The sequence below is a fragment of the Pempheris klunzingeri genome, chromosome 19 (assembly GCF_042242105.1).
Source record: "Pempheris klunzingeri isolate RE-2024b chromosome 19, fPemKlu1.hap1, whole genome shotgun sequence".
NCBI lineage: Eukaryota > Metazoa > Chordata > Actinopteri > Acropomatiformes > Pempheridae > Pempheris > Pempheris klunzingeri.
This window is the reverse complement of record NC_092030.1, coordinates 18644347-18665122: the sequence shown is the minus strand read 5'-3', so window position 1 is coordinate 18665122 and position 20776 is coordinate 18644347. Positions and strand designations below refer to the sequence as shown.

Here is a 20776-nt window from a genome sequence, read left to right as displayed (position 1 = left end):
CAGCAGGAAGCCGTTGGAGTAAACACCTCCTCTGTCGGTTGCTCACATTGTCTCACAGATACAAGAGACAGGTGTGTGACCGAAGGTGATGAGACATTAATGACGGCCTGCAGTCTAGTCTCTTTTCCTACACTGGAGGGAACACAAGCCTGAGTACAGCAACAGCCTGTTCTCTGATCATCAGGGCAGTGAGATGATATGATCCATCCTTATTCTCTCAATGGAAACACAGGTGAGGAACAACATTTCCAATGAGTTGCTCTATGATCTTATTTAATTGATACTTTCCATTTGCAAGTATTAAACCTACAATAACTCTCCTCTAACTTGATAGATTTAGAAAGAAAGCATTATCATCGACATCATTATGTGTTTACAAAGCATGAATATGATGATAGTAGTGTGATAAGAGGAAATAAATTATGCAAAATGAAAGTAGCATGATAGTAACAGCAAAGCTGACACTAACACTGGAGCCATTAGCAAACGTGGACTTAAAATGGAGCAGAGATTCCCAGCGTGAACACACGTATACTGACGTGATTCAGAACAGTGGGACAAAACAACGGAGACCAGGGAATGAAAGAGTGCATTGATGCCATTTTTGAGTGGCATATCAATGGTGTGTTGTCTAAAGGGACAGGGTTGACGCCACTGAAGCAAGTTCAAACATGTGATATATGGTCAGAAACCTGGATGTGTTTGACAATCATCAGTCAAGATGATGTGCCCTCAAAACAGTGAGGCATTGTCTGAGTATCTCAGGTTTGGATGTGTGTGGTTAAATAGTCCTTTACGTCACATTTCAGATTTTAGAGCCATTGGAAAAAAAGATCAAACTGATCATTTAAAAATGCTGAATTATCAAGCATTAACCATGATAATAAGTGGAATCTTTTGTGCGTGTTGTGTCCCAAGGCACATATGGACACGGCACACAGAGGGGGCCAAGAGGCGAGAGCCAAAGAGCCGGTGAAGGAGATCACAGAGGAAGAATTTCTTAAAGAGCTCTACCTTTTCATGAAGAAGAGAGATACACCTATAGAGAGAATCCCAAATCTGGGCTTCAAACAAAGTAAATATAAATATTATTCCTTTTATCACGTTTTTTTAAAAAAGCTTTTTACATGTTAAATGCACCAAAACAGAACTCTATTATTTTAAGATTTTATACCTATTGCCTCCTAAGGACATGGACATAAATTGGAAACTCTAACTGCATAGTAAACTATAGTCATTCTGATTTCAAACGATTACTTGAATAATTGATTAATTAATAGGTGGAAAATAACTGGCAACTGTTCAAGCAATGTTATAAGCAAAAATGCCGAAGCTTTCCCAGTTCGCTCAAATGTGAGAATTAGCTGTTTCTTCGTTTTATGTCATAATAACTAGAATATGTTTGCGTGTGACTGTTGGCCGGACAAAACTATTTATACTATACTAACTATATATAGCAAACACTACAGATTTATTGATAAGAAAATTCTTTTAATTCTAATAATGACGTGCATTTGATTTTGTATATTTTCCCTGTTTTTCAGTTGATCTGTTTCTGATGTTCAAGACTGTAAGTGACTTCGGTGGCTACCATCAGGTAAACAATACGTCCAGTTTACCATTAATTTCATAATTACCTGTACTGTCAGTATTATTAACAATATATTTGATATTGAAAACAATAAAATTACCATTATCTATCTTGTCATTGTCATTCAGTGATGTTGTCAAAACTAATACTAACTCTAATACTACTTAATTCTCGTGTAAAGAAAAATGTTTATGTGCGAAGCCGCAGATTGATTTCAAACAGCTCTTATAATATTGATAATTGATGATACTGTATATTAGCTGAAGCTATAAATGCTGGTATGTGGCTTTGGTTCATGCCATATCCTTGTCTCTACACACAAATTGAAATAAATAAAATATCCTGCACTCTTCCAGGTGACTGCTCAACAGATGTGGAAGCAAGTATACAACATGCTTGGGGGAAACCCTAGAAGCACCAGTGCAGCCACCTGCACCCGAAGACACTATGAGAAGTAATTTAAACAATACGCACGCATTTCTCAAGGTGGGACCGCCTGGTATGTTTTCTGTTTCATCTGATCGATGTGTTCTTTGTGCAGGCTGCTTCTGCCATACGAATGCCATGTGAAAGGCATACTGATGAACATCTTGCCTCAGAATCAGCCAAATCACTTTTTCTATGCCAAGTACAACAAAGAGGACGGTGATGGCCAGAGATCAGCCAAGCGCAAACTGTTATCAGTACCTCTGCACCAGGTTGGTATTAATTTAAACTCAAACAAGGAAGACACAGCAATGTTTCTCAACTGTTCTGCAATGCTCGTGTCTGTGTGGACAAATACGCAAACTTAGACTGATGTGATTATGATTAAATAGATATTTAGTACAATAAATAGTAAATAATTACATGCTGAAGTGCCTCTTTTGGTTATAAATATATATATCACTAAAAACACATACATTAAATGGTATGACATGATACATTGATAATTATTTGAGACTTTTTTTAGCTAATTATTCTTGTGTATAACCTGGTTCTGATGCAATTGAAACTAACTTACGATCCCAATTATCATATATTCACAGTTAGTTGAACCTTCTTCTTTTATTATAGGCAGCTTTTGTTTCCTTTAGAACACAGAACTAAACTAGGTTAAGTTAAGTGGCTTCATATTAGATGTACAAACAGAAAGTGATCGATCTACTCATCTAACTCTCGCAAAAAAGTGAATAAGCACTTATCTTTCCAACAGAACCCTCATAACCGCCAGTCAGACCCACATGGGAGGGGCTATCCTCTGCCGCTCCACTACCCTCACTACTATCACCCAAGCCATGCAGTTCTGCCCCCCCATGTCCCTATCTCCTCCTCAGTGTTGACACCACACAGCCCCCCTGCCTCCAAGTACCAGTTTTCTCTCCATGCATCTGATCTAAACCCAACAGAGCAAGAGCCACTGGAGCGCCTGCGCTTCCTGGCGGAAAAGTACAAAACCTCCTCTGGACTGGCTGAGCCTCTGAACCTTACCGTTAAAGCATCAAGGCGGGAGGCCAACAAAAACCCTGCGTCATCGTTCACCCCACCTTCATCCAGCAAGAACCCAAAGTTTTTGAATAAGCCCTTTCCTCTGTACACTCCTCACCACCCGCAGATGGTGAGAGATGACGTATGTGAGACACAAGATGGTGAGGCAGGTTTAGGAGACACACCGTATTCATATCCTGACAGCAAGGCTATAACAGCCTCAAGCAGCCCGACACACGACTCTGCTCCAATACTGAGAACGGATGAAAGCGCCACCACAATGGCACAAAAACCCAGCTCTCCTCAGACAGACTTTACAATCCGGCCGATAGATGAGAGAGAGGGGAGTCCAGAAGAAAAGGAGCTCAGTCTGAGTCATTCACTGCCCAGCCTCTCTCAAGAGAACGAAGGCAAGATGGAAATTGAGATACCATTGTCTGTGTTTCACGACTGGCTCAGGCTCTATGGGTTCTCAGCTGCGATGCACAGAGTTAAGCAGCTACCTACACTTCCTACTCTGGAAGAACAATCTGGGCAAAGCAATTGTTCCGACACGGATGCCCTCCCCACCAACCTGACATTTCACATGAATCTCCAACAGCAGAGCTCAGCGGCTGAGGATCTAAGGCTGAGGCAGAGGAAACTGCCAAGCCCCACCGCAGCCACCCAGACAACCAGTTATCACCACGATATGAGCCCAAATCCTTTCACCAGCTACAAGCCTTTACCTTCATGCGGCATTCTGAAAAATGCAGCCAGCCAGGATGTCTATCCGTTTGATCAGCGGGATATTAATAAGTCACACAGCAACAAACGACCACATTATTGGGACGCCTATGACAAAGAGATCCGCACTCCCCCCATCCAAGAGAAAACTGACTCTAGTCCCTTCATAGTTCAGCAAAACTCTTCTGCCTCTAAATCCTATAACGAAGACAGCACCGAGGGGGGGGAGGGGAAGTCAGACACGGGTCCTTCAGCTGCGCTCATGATGAACTCCACTTCTCTGTTGCACTTCACCAATGAAGAGGTGATGAAGCTGAAGAAAATGATCTCAAGCTCATCATGAAGAGTTCATATATTTACACCGACACTCTGACATCACCCTTAAGCAAACTCATATTACACTGCCCATTCATATGCTATATCTTACTGAAGTTCTGTAAATAATAACAATTAAATATATTTCTAAAAAGTGTCAAGTTAACAAAAGATATTCTTATTCACATCAGGAGTGGAGCTTGATTTATGGATATTTTTTAGGCACAAAAACATTGCTTGTATCATACGGTAAAGACTTTTAACCAACTGTAATTATAATGTAAATCTAAATAAATTCAAACAAATATTATAGAAGCTTCATGACTCATTTGTTCATTGGCCGATCCTGTTGTCGTCACTGCACACTGTTTTTACATGAACCCATTCAATCAGTTGATTACTCATTGTTAAGCTTATCAGTCTTAAAGCTTATCTTAATTTTGAAAAAGTTACAAGAAGGCTGAAAGCGCACAGCTATCAACACATTTTACGCCTTCTTAGAAATAAAAAACCTCACCTTGAATGGATAAGTATAGGCTGCACACACCAGTGCAATTAGATGTATAGGTATGTGAGCTAGTTAAATGGCCTATAAACTATAAATAATGTAATAATATATATCATAATAGTTTTCTGTAGGATTTTCTCTTTGTTTATTGAGCATGGAGACACTTCAGATCTTAAATTTGTTAATTCTATCCTAAATGAACATTTCATGCATATAAATCAGTTAAATCAAAAGAAGACACGTCACCTTCATACCTAGTAGTTTTTATTTATTAGTCATACATGCTTGCTTGAGGCTTACATGCGCAGCCTGTTATTGTGTTATTGTTTCAATTATAATTCTCAGACTCGGGACTAGCGTCAGGGGTTTTCAGTGTAATGGAAACAGAACAAACACTCCCATCGCTGTAATTTTTGTCACTGATTATTACGTGCAAATTGTGCATTAACATCACAAAAGAGATGTGATAGCTATTATGGTTCATTGTCCAGAAAATGTATTTCATTTGAATAGGCCTTTAAACCATTAGCAGATGTAGCGATATGGAATGAGTCATCGGCTTCTAAGTTAATTCCACTTTTTCCTCGGTTTGCTTTGTTCATTTGTTTACCTGCTCAGTATCACATGAACTGCATTGCTGAGGTTTGACACATCCAGAAAAAAGTGATGATTGTGAGAAATCCAGTATGAACATGTTGAGGCGAGTGTTATTGTTTCTCTACAGATTGCTGCTTAACTCAGAGGTCTCTTTGCTTGTGTGTGTGTAGTCAGTTTTTTAAATTGCCATGCTATTTGGAGAAACATTTTTGTTTATAGTTACAGTATACCGAAAGCATTTTCATTTCAAAAGTCACTGAGAGGGATTTACTGTGCTCAGTACAGGCTTCAGGTCTTTATTCCTAGTAAGCCCTCAAGCGTTGCATAATATGGTGTTTGCATGTTGCAAATATTGCCTTGCAAAGACGGACTAGTTAGATACTGTATCTAACTTCATGCTCATTCATATTTTAACACAGCAAGAATTAGCTCAATACAAGTTCAAAATGATATGACTCAAAGTGAGTAATGTTATCTGAGCTCATTTGTAGCATTATAGTATGGTATGTGTTTATGGAGTCTTCAGTAATTTTCAATAAGACACCCGCTTCATGTTGCTTCAGAGTGCTGGGAGGTAGCGTGTGTGTGTGTGTGTGTGTGTGTGTGTGTGTGTGTGTGTGTGTGTGTGTGTCAGGTAAACCCCAGGAGGTTATATATACTGTATCAAGTCGGCTTCCAGGAGACGTGACCATAAGAAGGTCAGCATCCATCATGTCGGCAAGAACCCATTGGTGGATCTTGGGGTGCTGCAGTCTGGCTACAGGAGGGTAGTTGTGGGTATAAGCCTGCCATCAGCTGACTATTTCAGTTGGAGTTCTCCTCTCCTTTCACTTTTATGTAGCATTTTCTTTTGAGAGGATTTAGTCTTTTTAATGCCAGGACTCACCTCCCAATGGCCAAATGTTCCACCAAAACAAGTTGCCCCATCCCCGACACTGTTTTGCAAGGGCACCATTGCTGCATCCTGGGCCGAGCGCCACCCAAAACAACAGTGATTGGTTTAAAGAAATACAAACAAACAAACAAACCACAGCAATTTTCCCCCACACCAGAATGATAATAGATTCACCAGACCTTTCTCCAGCGCTGGCACAGCGCTAAAGGGAAATGTTGAGATGGGTCTGGTTATGCAAGACTAAGGGTGCTCTCAACCTAAATAACTTTCTCCTCTGGGACTATTTGTATTATGACTCAGCAGAAAGGTGCGAGGAGGCCGAGCTGCATTTGTAGTTTCAGAAAATATGAAAGCCTGGCTGTCAGAGGAGGTAATACCGTAGTTAGGTAATTAAAGATCAAAACTGTAAGTATAGAACATTTATAAATACAATTTTTACCACATTAATGGCCCTATATATAATGCAAAATGTACTTTTTAATGTCTTTTCAAAATGGTAGTGCCAACAGACGGCCAAACTAACAAAGTAAAGACTGTCCTCTCTCTTTTTCTCCTGCTCCATGTTTCAGTAAATGTGTGTGAAAACATGCTGTTAAAGTTTGGCTGTTAATCTGTTAATCGTGTAACCTCCTCCAGCCCTTCAGCAGGCCGACTGTGCACACCAAGTGAAAACCTCCTGACTCCACCTCGCTATCCACCATCGCTTTTTCCCCCACTAATACCAGCTTTTGGTATCACGAAGATGCCGGAGGCAAAAGCAAAGCAGCAGATTGTTCTGTTTTTCTAAAATGAAGCGTTCAGACAGAGGCTGAAAACAGCAGCAGCGGTGATGAGAAGAATAATGTTTTTGAGCATTAAACCATGTAAACCTGTTCTAGTCGGACCTCCAAATACAAGTATGTAACTGAAAACGAACAGAACAGGGGAACTTTACTGGTGTGAACACGTTTGACAGCATCAGAAAACATTAAACACTTGTATGTGTTGTGTTTGTCCTTAAATTTCCTGCCAACCAGTCGTGGTTTTACCATACAGTTGGCACTCAAATGAGCAAGATCATCAAATTAAAATACTGCAACTGCTTAGGTACATTTACCAGGCTCTTTTTAAATGCACATCATGTAAACTATTGCTAGACAGAGATTTGCCATACAGTCAGTGTTGGGTCAGGATTTCAGGCTCACACTAAGCAGCTCAGATTCATGGAGGAGAGGTAGAAGAATGAAAAATAACTGATATTAACAGTAAGTTTGGAGTAAGTTGGGATGTGTCCCCTGCAGATTATGAAATAGCATCATTTATCATGTCCATGTCTGTTTCCTTGACCAGGCGTAGTAACCAGTGGATAGAATACGAACCGTTTCTCACCCCTCCAGAGCGAACTGTGGCAGGGCCATCAATAACTGTAAAAAAGAGAGAGAGGAACAAAGAAAACTGTAAAATGGAGTATGTTGAAAAAAAAAAAAAAAGGTGCTGGTGCTTTTACGTAGTATCAAATAAGCCTAACTTTATCAGTCAACATCTGTTTCTGTTTTTGTAAATGTAAATGTGTAGAATTAACAGCAATGCAGATGTATCTGGACGTAATGGAAAATTTTTAATGTGACACAAACCCTTTCATTGCCGTCTAGAAAATCAGCAAACCTCAAGCCTTCCTGGCAGTTGAGACTATTCATTATCTAAGTATCTGTTAAAACCACAGCCTTTGCTCTGAGACTGCCAAATTCTTATTCGGGAAGTAGTTGGTATGAGGATATGATTCCTTTACTTACCAGCACATGCACAAAACATCATTTGTCAGATCATTGTGGCAAGGACATGATTATATCATTAAAGTATGCTGGTCAGCTGCATTCACCTTGGGCAGGGGAAAATGCATTGTGTTTTATATTTTTATAAATGAAACGGCTATGGGGCATGATTATGCTGCTTGTACTGTCAAAACTTCCAATTGTCCAAAAGTCTTTGCTATTTTTATTATTATCATCACTGCAGAGTATATTTCATGCTTTAAAAATACATTCTTCACTAGTGGAAAATATATAATACAGAAAGAGGTCTGACTCACTACAAGTACACAGAAAAAATGTAGCCCGCTGGAAACACGCCAAGTTAAACAAAGCCAGCATTGTAAAAGCTGGACCGGGTAACCTTCTTGGCTCGTTACTTATCAACTATCAAATCTCCAGAAGAACCTGTTCTCTTGGACATCTTTTGACCAATCTCTGGCCTTTCTCTGTACACAAACTGTCACCGTCCTGAACAATATCTGTAGCATTTGACACCCGGTTGGATTACATGCAGATTTAAACTTGTAACTTGCTGTGTTTGTTATTCATTCAAGTCAAATTATCTGGAAAACAGTCAGGGTTTGAAGACATAACCCTCATTGTCTACCAGGGCCATTTACATGGTTGAGGTATTTATCTTGCTTGGCTGTGATGTCTCCTGTGAAGTGACTGCTGACCTCAATAGGTGTACGGAGGAACAGTTTGTGTATATATATATATATATATATATATATACACACACACACACACACACATATATATATATCTTATTTAAGAAGATATTACTACGAATTCATCATTACATATCTATCGCCTTCATTGTCATATTTTTTCACTGAAATGTTGACAGAAAGATATGCAGTGGAAAACGAACATGCTTATCTAAAGTATGTTGTCAAGAATTTGAACACTTTTTACATACCAGGATGGACGAATTCAGACAGACAGTCATTCTTGTTTGCCTGTTGTAAAGTCAGTGTTAATTTGGATGGCTGGGGGTCAGTTAACCCTTTATCGGGCAAGGGACCATATCTGGTAAATGCTTAAATGGTAAATGGTTCAAAATGCCGCCCCTTGTCTCACCATGAGGCAGTAGAACTTCAAGATTTCTCCAAGCCAATCAGCAACAATCAGGCTACATGACAGACCAGCAAGAAACCATATATAGTGACTTCATTGACCTTGATTTTCACCATAACATTGAAAATGTTTTGAAAAACTCACAAAAAAAAAAAAAAGTCTTGTAATGACCACCAGTAATGGTCTAGGGTTGAAATTTAGAATTTAGTATTTCAAAGAGTGCCCTGTGAAGGGGTATACATACCACAGAGAGCATATGGAGAGAGTTTTGTATTTACCAGAGGGAGTTTAATCATATTGGCAAATTCATGCAGAGGTAAGAACGAGAACGATAGAGGGAATGTCGGCCCTAACTGAAAGCCTACCTTTCCTTGTGGTAGGACGACAGCAATGTGCGGATCTCAACAGATAAATCCTGAGTCACAAGACTCAGACTTGGAGAGGAGGGTGTTGCTGGAAAAGAAAAGGAAGAAGACAAACAGGAAGAGGAGTCAATTTAATTTACCAGTCGAAAGATATCTCACTCTAGAACAAATATTCTAAACATCTTCCTTCATGACTGGAAACATTTTTTTTCCATTACTGCATTATATTGTCATCTCTTCCTTTCTATTTTCTCTTCTCACAGCCTGCCTTAAGGAAATGCTCTTTAACATATTGTTATTCAAACAGCACACCCACATTTTAGGTGCTAACATATTTGTTCCCCATGGTTGCTGCTTAAGAGTATACATTTTCTGATCAGCATGACTGATGTTATTGTCAGCGGGTGTTGGAGATAATACACCTATTCTCATCAGCAGTGTCTGGCTTTTTGTCCCAGGTCATTGTTGGGCAACATCATCTATCTCTTTAACATCCTGCTATTTACTGAAACTCGTTTGTCTGGTTTTGGGCCAGGTGCCACCACAGGCTTCTGCAGATCAAGACAAAGCTTGTGCAAATTAGGGATTACATATCACCTCTCATTATATTGTTAGAATTTCTGGCATGGAAGACAGATGTGTAAGTCTGAATAGGTCATGGTAATCTGATCCATTTATGGATCTGTATGTTTGCAAGTTCTAGCTCCTAACTAAGAATTGTGTTCCATTTCTGTATGCAGTAGAGGCAGCCATTAGTTTCCTTTAATTTGAACATAAAATGGAAATCAATTATCAGACTCGTGGAACTTGCTTGAGTTGTGCAGTCAGTCAGCAGTGAAGTCTGCATTAAAAGTGCCTATGGCCATTTAAAAAAAAGGAAAAAACAATGGATCATATGACTACTGTATGTGAAAGGGGCTGCTAGTAGTGACAAATCCACAGAATCTGACTTCTGCTGACTACCTTGTGGAGCATTTAGCAGCTAAAGAGCCAGATGTTTGTCTCAGGTGTTAGTAGTGAATAGTGAGAATAGAGAATAGTGACTCTGAGTGACTGCTAATGAAGCTCTGTTGCATTTGTTGGATGTGTGACCAGTAAATGCTATATATATATATATATATATATATATATCTATACTTAAAAAGTTTTATGTTTCACGTTTAATGCTCCCTTTCATTGCTTCCAAGCAGCCAGACATTCATTTACCAGTCATGCATTTAAGTCCAAATTGATTTGAAAAGTCTTCATTGCATTTTAATGCAATTCTGAAACAACACAACAACACTAGCAAGATTCAGGAAATGAACACGTACAGAAATTAATGGGAACAAACCAAGGCCCATAATGATATACATACATTCAAATTAAACTTCTTTTGTAAAATGATGATGTAAAATGGGTGACAGGGAGTAAACCGGCAAAACCACTGATACAATCCTCAAAGGCTTCAGTTGATTGACATCGCTGAAAGGTATTGATGTGGATACGAGCGAGCGGCATGTGTCACTGTGCTTGTGTTACGCTACCTATTTCATGGTAAAGCGATCCCTGCTTCACTGTAATGGGTTTCCTGGACCTCGGCATTTCAATCTTCATGAAGTGATCACAACACTGCCTCCACTGGTCTGCAACAAATAATTTAAGCTGTTATTTTCAAAGCAATATCATATAAGTGTGTGTCAACAAAGAATCTTCTATCAGCTTCTGTCTTCTGACAAGTTGTACTTTCAATACCTGGCAAGCCATCAGTATCTCAGCACTTATGTCAGCCTGAGTCTGACATGTGATACCTGTTGTACCACATAAATAGCTCTTGTCATAAATGTTTGTGATGCGTTCGTTTGTGCTCCTGCAGTCTTAAACCCAACAGTTTTCTTGGCTTCCCAGGACAAAGTGTGAGCCATAAGTGAGTGCTGCAAGCAGGCAGCTGTGAATATCAACAAGTAATTTAAAGATCATTTAGGATCGTGACAAATCCAAACAAGGCTCCCTTGCACTCCAGAAATAACCCATTTAATTAAAAATTAATTCAAATTAAGGAGGGCTGTAATGGCAAATGTACTAACTGTCATACATGATAAGTGATTTTGCGCACCAGGTGCATAAGAGAAAAACCAAGATTTGGCTCCCACACGTCATGTGTAAGTGCTTGAGGAAGGTTACTGCACTGCAACACTTCAATAAATCCAAATCCAATTTCCATGTGCTTTTCAGTTTGCATTAAGAACATGCAGATTATTTCTCCCCAAAGTCAAATCATAATTCCAAAAATAGTTAAATAGTAAAATTAACAGGTGATAAGCAAACACACCCTTTTTCACAGCAGGGAGTGGCACATCACCACATTCACACATTGTTGCTTTGATAACAGGTGCAAAGACACGTTATCAGGCTTGTTCTCTGCACAGCAACCGCAAAGAGAGAAGATTCTGGAAACACATTCTACATCCATTTACCTTACTACAAAAAGGACGACTCTCTCACTCTTATCATAGGAGATTTATTACATATTTCAATTCTCAGAAATGCACTGAGGCATTAAGAAGCTTCAATAATAGCCCCAAAGGTGCACAGTACCTAATTCATGTTGCATTAGCATAGTTCAGGACACCCCGTTGGTGCAGGCACCTAAGTGACTTGAAGAAATGAGAGAAATGAATGAAAGAAATTCATTTAAAAAAAAAAACTTTAGATGCATCAGCATCAGCACGAACCTGCCTTCTTACTTACTAAATGAAAAGTCTGGAGGAGTGTTTCTGTAAGACATAAAGTAGATTTTGATGAAATAATGTATTGTTGTGATTTTTTTGCCTTTATATAGAGAAAACAGGGGAGAGAGACGAATACGACGTGCAATAACAGTAGGTGTAGATATGACATGTTAATTAGTGGTGCTGGTAGGTTGGTGATTTCACAGGAATTCACCTCAACACTTTTAACCACGACCTCAAAAATAGTAATGAAGTTGAATATAAATCTTCGACAATCTGACATAAAATTACTGGCTTCACAAAAGTAATTAATTGCTGAACATTGTTACCTGTTAAAAGAGGCTGTGCCTTCACTCTGCTTTGTTTTTCCTCCGTCTGTTTGTTAATAAGAAGGATTTCTTAAAAACACATTTACTGATTTCAGTGAAATTTGGTGGAAAATCAGGCCGTAAAACAAGGACAGGATATTGGCTTTGGGTGCAGATGTGAATCAAGGTGGATATCCATCAATTCGAGACCTCCTGTACTGTATCTTGCTAGTATATTACCTTGCTTCTGTTGTGTGTACACCCTGTAGGGTTTGCCAAAGCACTTCCTTATTAATGGTCACACTAAAACAATTAAGTTTTCCTTGGCTGACAGCCTAAATTCACACAAACTTTAATTAAAAGACAGACAGGCTAAACAGGGTAACCCTCCCAATAATGTTCTACACTGAGACTTCACACCAGTCCTTAGGCACTGAGACCTGCAGCGAGGACAGTGTTTGTTTGCAAAAAAACATCCCATCAAAGTAATTACCAACAGTCGTGGCAGGCTGTGCACCATCGTTAAACCCTATGCCAAAAACCATGGTGCGATATTTGATTTGGCCTTTAAGTTTGACAAACAGGTCAAAGCAATTGTAAAAGCCAGTTTCTTCCAACTTCGTACTGTTGCTAAAATTAAGCCATTTCTTTTATTCAAAGATCTTGAGAAAGTAATCCACGCCTTTATACTGCATTTCCCTGTAATAACTGAAATTAGTTAGTCACCCTTGTCCCACCTGGTCTAAAATGCTGCAGCCAGGCTCTCAACACATACCTGGAAGAGGGAACATTATTCTATAACTATTCTGGGGTAATTATAGAATTACCCCTATTCTGGGGTTAATATGGTCCCTGGGTTGATTTAGGTTGATTTCTCCTGTTTGTCTGTAGAGCCCTAATAGCCCATCCTACATCACAAACCTCCTAAATCTTTATTCCAGCTCCATGTCTCTCAAGATCTGCCCCCTCAACCGACTCTTATAAGTCCAGGTTTCATACTTCTGCTCACTAGCATGTGATTGTTTTTTAGTCACTTGTGCCTATGGCCATTAGTTATTGTCTCATTTATCTTTTACCATGAGCTGTGTGTCTTGATGCTCTAGTTTGTGCAGCACTTTGGCCAACTTAGCTTGTTAAGTGTTTTGTGCATAAATTTGGCTTGACTTGACTTGACTAGGCAGCTAAAATATAGTCTCAGCAGCTTTGCCAGCGGTAGAGACAGGACTGTATAAATACTCTTGGGGTTAAAATATAAATTTTGCAAATCCTCACTCATGTTATAGATGTGCTGCCAGAGGGCCTCAGTCCAGCGCTGCGTGTCCTCAGGTGTATGCATAGTTAACGTGTAGGTTACATCCTCTCCTTGACACTGTGTACTGATGTATACACTCAGCGGACAGGGGACAGGATCTCTCTCTGACACACAGACAAGGGAATCCTGAAAGAAAAACACTCACATGTAATCACTTTCACACTGAATTATTCAGATAATCATTTTTGATTGTTTGCTTGAATGCACATGGCAACGTATCAAAGAAGGAGTGTATTCTGAGAAAGATCCACTGCTAAGACAAAACAGGGTGCCACTGACATAGTATTTAATAGCTGACATGGGCATTGACAAAATAACTCCATAGCTTTAACTGCAGTTTGACAAAAGCTCAAGAGTAAATCTGCTGATAAAAGCATTCATTCACAAGTACATCACCTTTGGGAATAAGTTTGCATACAGACCATTTTACTTTTTAACTCCGTTTTATTCTTTAATTACGTCATATAACATAAGTTAGTTTAGTCTAATGGTTCTCAACCCGGGGGTTGGGTCCCCTCTAAAAGATCCCAAGATGAATCTTTGGTATTGTGTCATGATTAATGAACTAAAAACAAAGATCTGTAGCACAGGTCTGCAATTCTTGTAATTCTTAGCATTTTTTGTTAGATATTAGACAACTGTAACTCTTCAATAACAGTTCAAATTATACAATGTATGAGATATAAGATGTGGAGTCACAGCTAACAACCCATAAGCATCTAAACCATGTGAGGCACCAGAAACAAGCCAAAAAGGTTAGGGACCAATAGTTTAATATACAGTATAACAATATGTTGTATTTTATAAGCTTATACCATGTTTTTTTTTTGTAAAATCTTACTCTGGTAAGTATCTAGTAACTATAGCTGCCAAACAAATGTAATGGAAGAAAAGGTACAATATTCCCGACTGAAATGTAGCAAGATAGAAGTGTAAAGTAGCATAAAAACATACAAGTTAGAAGTTAAAGTTAACAGTAGGAAAATACTACTATTTCCACCAGTGGATTTGAACCATGCTTTCTTGTCTGTAGCAAGTCTCAAAAAGTGCTCAAGTGTGTTCATATCTTATCATTCTACTCAGGTTTGCTCTCCTAGGGCTTCTTTCATTAGGTCACCAGTGCACTCTGGTGGTCTCAGCATGTTATTGTCATCAACACGGACAACACTGTAAATGAATCGGTCTCTTTATTCATGACACTTAGCTCATTTAGAACTAACCTTTTTGATGGGGATTACAAGTAATGGCTTGTCATCAGACTCCAGGTCATCTTGACTCTGATAGCAGAAAAGACTTTGCTCCCTGAGGACGCCATAGACATTTTGCCAGCAATTAAGGTCCTCTCCAATCTGAATGAGTGCAGGGAGTAAAGTGATACAGTGAATGATAATGTGATACAATAAAAAAAAAAATCACAAGGCAGGATAACAAATTGATATAGTCACCTTAACCTTGATTTGGCCACTTGTGACTGGCTGAATCATACACAGAGGCTGAGCAACTAGGCGACAGCACATGCTGCCATATAGAGGCAACCAAAATGGACTATCCTCTGAAAAAATAAAGAGATTAAGGGTTAATTTTCAAAAGGAGAGGAGAGGAGAGGAGAGGAGAGGAGAGGAGAGGAGAGGAGAGGAGAGGAGAGGAGGTTGCTCTCTATATCACCACCAGATTTCATTGACAAAAACAGTAATTCTATCTCGTAGAACACAGGAGAAGCTTGTTTGTATTGTGTGTTACGCAAATATTGTGTCCTATTCGAACTAACCCTTTAAAACTTTAAAACACAAAGTCACTCAATAACACAAACAAGAGCTTCACTTCAGAAGATTACATTACAGCCAATGTAGCTCAATGGCAGACTGCACGTGGCTGCCGGCTCAGGCAATCTACTGGACTAATTTAATTAACTTTTTGTATCTACCACTCATTTCAAACTCAAAATATGTAAAAATAGGGCTCAGGTAAGGGTTAGGGTTACCAAAGTTATCCTTTAATGAGGTGAAATCAGGATAAGCTGTGGAGGGATACTATGAGCAGATGGATTACACCTACCTAGAGAATCAATGCAGGAGGAATAATCTTGTGATTAATGGACTTAATGGTCTGGCTATAGATGATGAAACCTGGCCTGAAAGACAGTCCAAAGTGCAAAAATTGTTCACCACTAAACTTAAGCTAGATGCCCGCATGGAATTTGAGAGAGCTGACAGGAGTGGAAAATGTAGAGAGGACAGAGAAGGGTCAAGATCTGTGATGATCAAGCTGTCAAGTTTTTGCATTAAATTAGGTGGGAAAATCCCTCAAGTTGTTCATTGAACTTTCTCTCTGTGTCTGACCAAGTCCAATTAAGAAACAATATACAGTGAGATCTAATAAAGCATCATGGATTGATAAAAAAAAAAAACGTAGGGAGTGTAAGCTTAAAAGAAATGAGTTGAGAAAAACCTGCAGTAGATTCTAAAGAGACTGGAATGTCAAAAGTAGTGCGTAATAAGTAATAAACATGAAAAGCGTATAATCAAAATATAATTCAGGAGAGGAAGAATAATGGTAGCAAACTTTGGAAAACCTTGAATGAAATAACAGGTACAGCCAAGACTAATGCACCCGCTTTCATTGCGGTTAATGGAATTTTGTTGACAAAAGCAAAGGACATTGCAAGTCATTTGAGGATCATTTTGTTGACAAAGTTGATAAATTAAGAAAGAAAATGGGATCCCCTTGTGAGGGTGGAAGGTCGTCTTGAATAACTAGTTCTATTTTGAAAAACAATAAATGTGTTTCTCAGTTCAACTATGGAAGCTCTGAGAGGCAAGTGAGAGATAAAAAATCTGGTGATCCATTTTTTAAGTTTGGTTTAAATAGTTATAATCTGTCATCTGTGAAAACTGGCAACAAATCAGCATAGACAGAAAAATATTCTAGAGTATAGAGAGAGTGCATGCCAGTCTCTCATGCCTCTAAGCAGAGAATAAGTTCAGGTTGGCATGAGATCTAATGAGTTTGTTTAGGGATAACTGCTGTAGCAAACAACCAAACTGACTGTGCTGACAAGTAAATTATGTGAGAGACCAACATAGTCACACTACCAGACAGGCAACTAGACAAACAAACAGCCAGAACAGACGCAGTGTGCAGATCAGCAATGTATAAAGCCATCACAATGTGGAAAGAAACATAGAAGGAGAAGAGAAGATAAAAATAGGAGAGGACTCACCTGCTGCTGCTAGTGACAAATCATGTGTCTTGAAACTTTCCTGGACATGTTCAATCCTCAGCGTCGTGTGAGCCAGCAGGTTATACTTTGGACCCCTTCAGACAGAAAGCATTGGGTAAAATCAGTCCTAACTTTTCCAGGTAAAACTCAGTTAGAAAAGACCTTCCTGTAGTGTGTGATTCAGGGAGAGTTGCCATGCTCACAGTGTAGACAGGTTAGGGGATAAGGGCGGTGACACACTCTCTGGTCCTACATTTGCTCCACTAGAAACGGATCCACAAACAGCCGCAGACTCAAACGCAGCACGGATCTTTTTCCCCGAGGAGCATCCCAGAGACTCCCCCAGACGACTCATTCTCCTGGGCCCTAGAGCCACCGGGGAGGAATCCTCAACTGCACAAGTGCTGTACAGCTCAACACGAAGCTGAAACCCTGGACCTACCTCGCTGCTGCTCACACACAGAGACACATTCATACAAGGATGTATAGCACGTCCTCAAAGTGGACCAAAACGTAACATCTAAAAAAAATCTGTCGAAACAGGTTACTTACAATATGATAGTGTCATCGAAACAGATGTCTGTTAAAGTTCTATCTACCATCACCAGATCAGTGTCATGGATCTCTGTGCCACACTGAAGCAGGCAGAACACAGCGCAGCGATGTAGCTCTGCAAGGAAAAACAATAAAACCTCCTGATTCTAAGGGACTTTCTATATATTTGTGTATTTCCAGTAATGATATACACTCAGCAAAGTCAGGTAACAGAGGGTTTGGGCGATAATTTCAGTCTTACTGTTCTTTAACAAACTTTGACCATAATCATATGCGACATAAGGTCTAGACATGACGGGGAAGTTAAAAAGGTCCGTATAACTGAGCCACTGACATCAGAGCAATCAGTTCCCTTGTTCGCATCTGTCTTACCTCCTTTGTTTTTGAAGTACTCTGAGTCTTTCCACATCAGTGGTATTCGGAGGTCTACAGGGTGCAAATTATGACGATAGAAATATGAAAGCCAGGTTCAATTATTTTATGATTTTGTGGCAAGGTTTTTTTTTTGTTAATACTCACCTGAAAGGGCTAGTTTCCCCAAACATGTCGCTATACCCTCAGACGGCCTGCAGTAAAAGAAACACTATTTATACAGGAGCACTAATGTAATCCATGTTCAACACAAATTACAGCCTTGAGAAGAACAACACTGAGTTGAATCAACACATCTATTACACAGTCTCTCTTTTGAATTAAAGTGGATATATTGAGCAAAATCCACTTTTTAACACCTTTTCAACATAAATGTCTCCGCTGTGTCCAGAGACCCTCAAACTCTCTTTTTCTCCTGCTCCACCTTTTAGCTAATGTGTATGAAAACGCCCCGTTAAAATTTGGCCTAACCAGTGATGTCACACACAAGGATGTGCTAAAGATGTGACCTCCCTCAGCCTTTCAGCAAACCTCAATCCAAAACATTTGCTTGCTTGACCTCTAGTGGCTGGTAGGAGGCATGCCACTGCCCATAAAACATTATCACATTCCTTTATATTCCTCTCTATTATCTGTCTATTTACCCACACATATGGGATATACCCTTGCACATCATCTGACCTGCGTCCCACTCTCTGTAGGACCTGATCTTTCCTCATCTTCTGCAGTTGGCTGAGCAAGGCCAGAATGCGGGCATTGCAGCTGAGCAGGCTCTTGGAGGCCTCCAGGGCCTGCTCTCTCCTTGAACAAGCTGCCAGTAGCTTACTGGCTCCCTCCCGCATTCGCACCTCCCTCTCAATCTGCTTTAGCACTTCTTCATCCTGTCCAAGATTAGTGAGAAAAAAACACATACTTTTGATCAAAACTATAAATATTCATATTCTTTCAACTAAAAAGAAAGAGATAATCAGCTTAGAGTGCTTAGTTGGAAGCTGCTACTAAGAATCATCAGACTTCCAAGAACCAAAAACAATCAAACCATCAAAGCTCGAGTACACTGCATTTTTAGCCATGCTGGCAGCAGGGCTCCACTGATGTTAATGTTGGTCTGTTGGTTGCTCCACCACTTTAAACCACACTGAAATATCTCAACAGCTATTGGATGGATTGCCATGAAAATTACCCACATATCGTCTTGGTGTTGCAGTGTGAGGGAGTGTGTTTAGTAATTCCAATTTCCAGTTGTTGTTGATGATGTAGAATGATAAACACGAGTACCACATTATGTCAGATGGTAGTTAGTCACAAACACACTGAGCCACACATGTTATGTAAGAGCCCAGAAGCCATGGGGTGACGGGGCTAAATTAGTACATCACATCGATGCCTGGATAAAGTCCGGCTGTCTGAGCCCTAACAAGGTGCATGTTGTTAGAATTTACTTTGCAACAATAGACAATGTGACTTTTGTCTTGAACAACAGATTCTGACATTCTTTGACACTGTATATGGAGCAATGGATAAAACTCTAAAAAGACCTAATGCAGTAGATGGATTGATAATCCACCTAGTAGCATGTTTCCTAATGAGCTGTAGTTGAATACATAGTGGACCTCTGTATGGACTATCAGAGCTTTAGGGATCAGAAGGTCGTTGCATAATTCAGTCATGTTTTCTGGGCCTAAGCTGTGGGGATATGCTGTGTTTTTGTTCTGAGTTGATCCCAAATTCTTACATAACACTCAACAGGTTTAGCAACAACCCGAAATGTTTGATTTGTGCCATACTACAATACCTTTTAAATAGTATCAAGGGCTAGAGACCAGCTATATTAGGTTTCACTGAAACAAAGGGCATCCATTATGAACGATAGTGTTATAGCACATACCACGTAAGATTTTTGCTCAGCAGATGGTTTTTCTAATATGTATAATGTTGATCCTGTATTTTTTTAAAGAAAGGTTATATTTTGTCTTTTAATCTAAGCAAAGCACAAACATACACTCCTGAACAGACCACAATAATGACACCTGTACTGAATTATTCAGACGAGCAAAACCAAAAAAAGAACCCTGTCTTTTTTTCACTAACCTGGGTGTTATCATTCATGGTCCTTCCCTGCGGCGCCTCAGCGGTCTGCTGGAGTCCCTGTGCAGTCAGCAGGCAGTACAGTGTGTGGACTGACTAATCTCACAGCTGACTGGAGGAGTAGAGTGGACCTGCAGACAGAGAGGCAAGTTACTCAACAGAGAGATCAAAAGAGTGTTATGCCTCACTACAACAGGTTGCAGCATGAGCGGATTAGAGTCTCATTTATTCCGTCAGATGCAGCAATGAATGCCTGAACGTACAGTGGATATTAACAGTATCATAAAACACAGATGAATTAAAAGCAGACACTTGAGTACAATAAAGTGAAGGTTGTCATTCTAAAATAGTTATGATAAGCTGTGAACCTTAAATACTAGTAATTACAATCATTACCATAATGTTGATTAATTTATCTCCTCAAAAACATGTAGTACTTGTGTTTCTTGAGTTGATATAAATCTGAACCAAAATGGTACAGACAGACTTTTACTTCATTAGATGACATTGTGATCCAAAGTACCATTGAGTCAGAGTTCACCTCAATAAATGGTGTCATTAATTGAGGTACTGCGAATAACTGCATTGTCTCATTGTATGGTGTAATATTTTGACTGTAGGGCAGAATGTAACTCACACAGCCAGGCCTGAAACACAGGATTTCAATAGACGAGTGGTGATGTAAACATTCACAGCTGTCCAACAAGGCCAGCCGACCATACACTTCAGTCCTTTATGAGTTTTGTCAGGAAAGATCAATCTCATAGCGACAGGGGCATTTAATGTCACAACCACACTTCAGTATCCAATATTGCACATGACATTCTTAATGGCTGCTGGTGGTCACTGTCTAGCTCTACTGGCAGTTTGTTCATA

The 20776-nt window shown here is 39.6% G+C and overlaps 2 protein-coding genes across 2 annotated transcripts; one reads left to right on the top strand and one right to left on the bottom strand.

Annotated features, from left to right (window-relative positions):
- Nucleotides 1–86: 86 nt before the first annotated feature.
- arid6 (AT-rich interaction domain 6) lies at nucleotides 87–4189 on the top strand. The gene is made up of 6 exons (XM_070851085.1): nucleotides 87–232; nucleotides 919–1075; nucleotides 1545–1597; nucleotides 1948–2045; nucleotides 2133–2289; nucleotides 2787–4189. Exons 1-6 carry the CDS (start codon nucleotides 221–223, stop codon nucleotides 4125–4127), a joined length of 1818 nt encoding a protein of 605 aa, XP_070707186.1. The 5' UTR covers nucleotides 87–220; the 3' UTR covers nucleotides 4128–4189.
- A 5141-nt stretch (nucleotides 4190–9330) lies between these two features.
- LOC139219174 (rhotekin-like) lies at nucleotides 9331–19921 on the bottom strand. The gene is made up of 12 exons (XM_070850977.1): nucleotides 19904–19921; nucleotides 18494–18693; nucleotides 17960–18006; nucleotides 17813–17866; nucleotides 17438–17555; nucleotides 17089–17334; nucleotides 16886–16980; nucleotides 15111–15217; nucleotides 14886–15014; nucleotides 13626–13791; nucleotides 10861–10959; nucleotides 9331–9422 (listed from the first exon to the last, which is right to left on the bottom strand). The coding sequence occupies exons 1-12, from the start codon at nucleotides 19919–19921 to the stop codon at nucleotides 9331–9333; spliced, it is 1371 nt and encodes a 456-aa protein (XP_070707078.1).
- Between the last annotated feature and the right edge of the window lie 855 nt (nucleotides 19922–20776).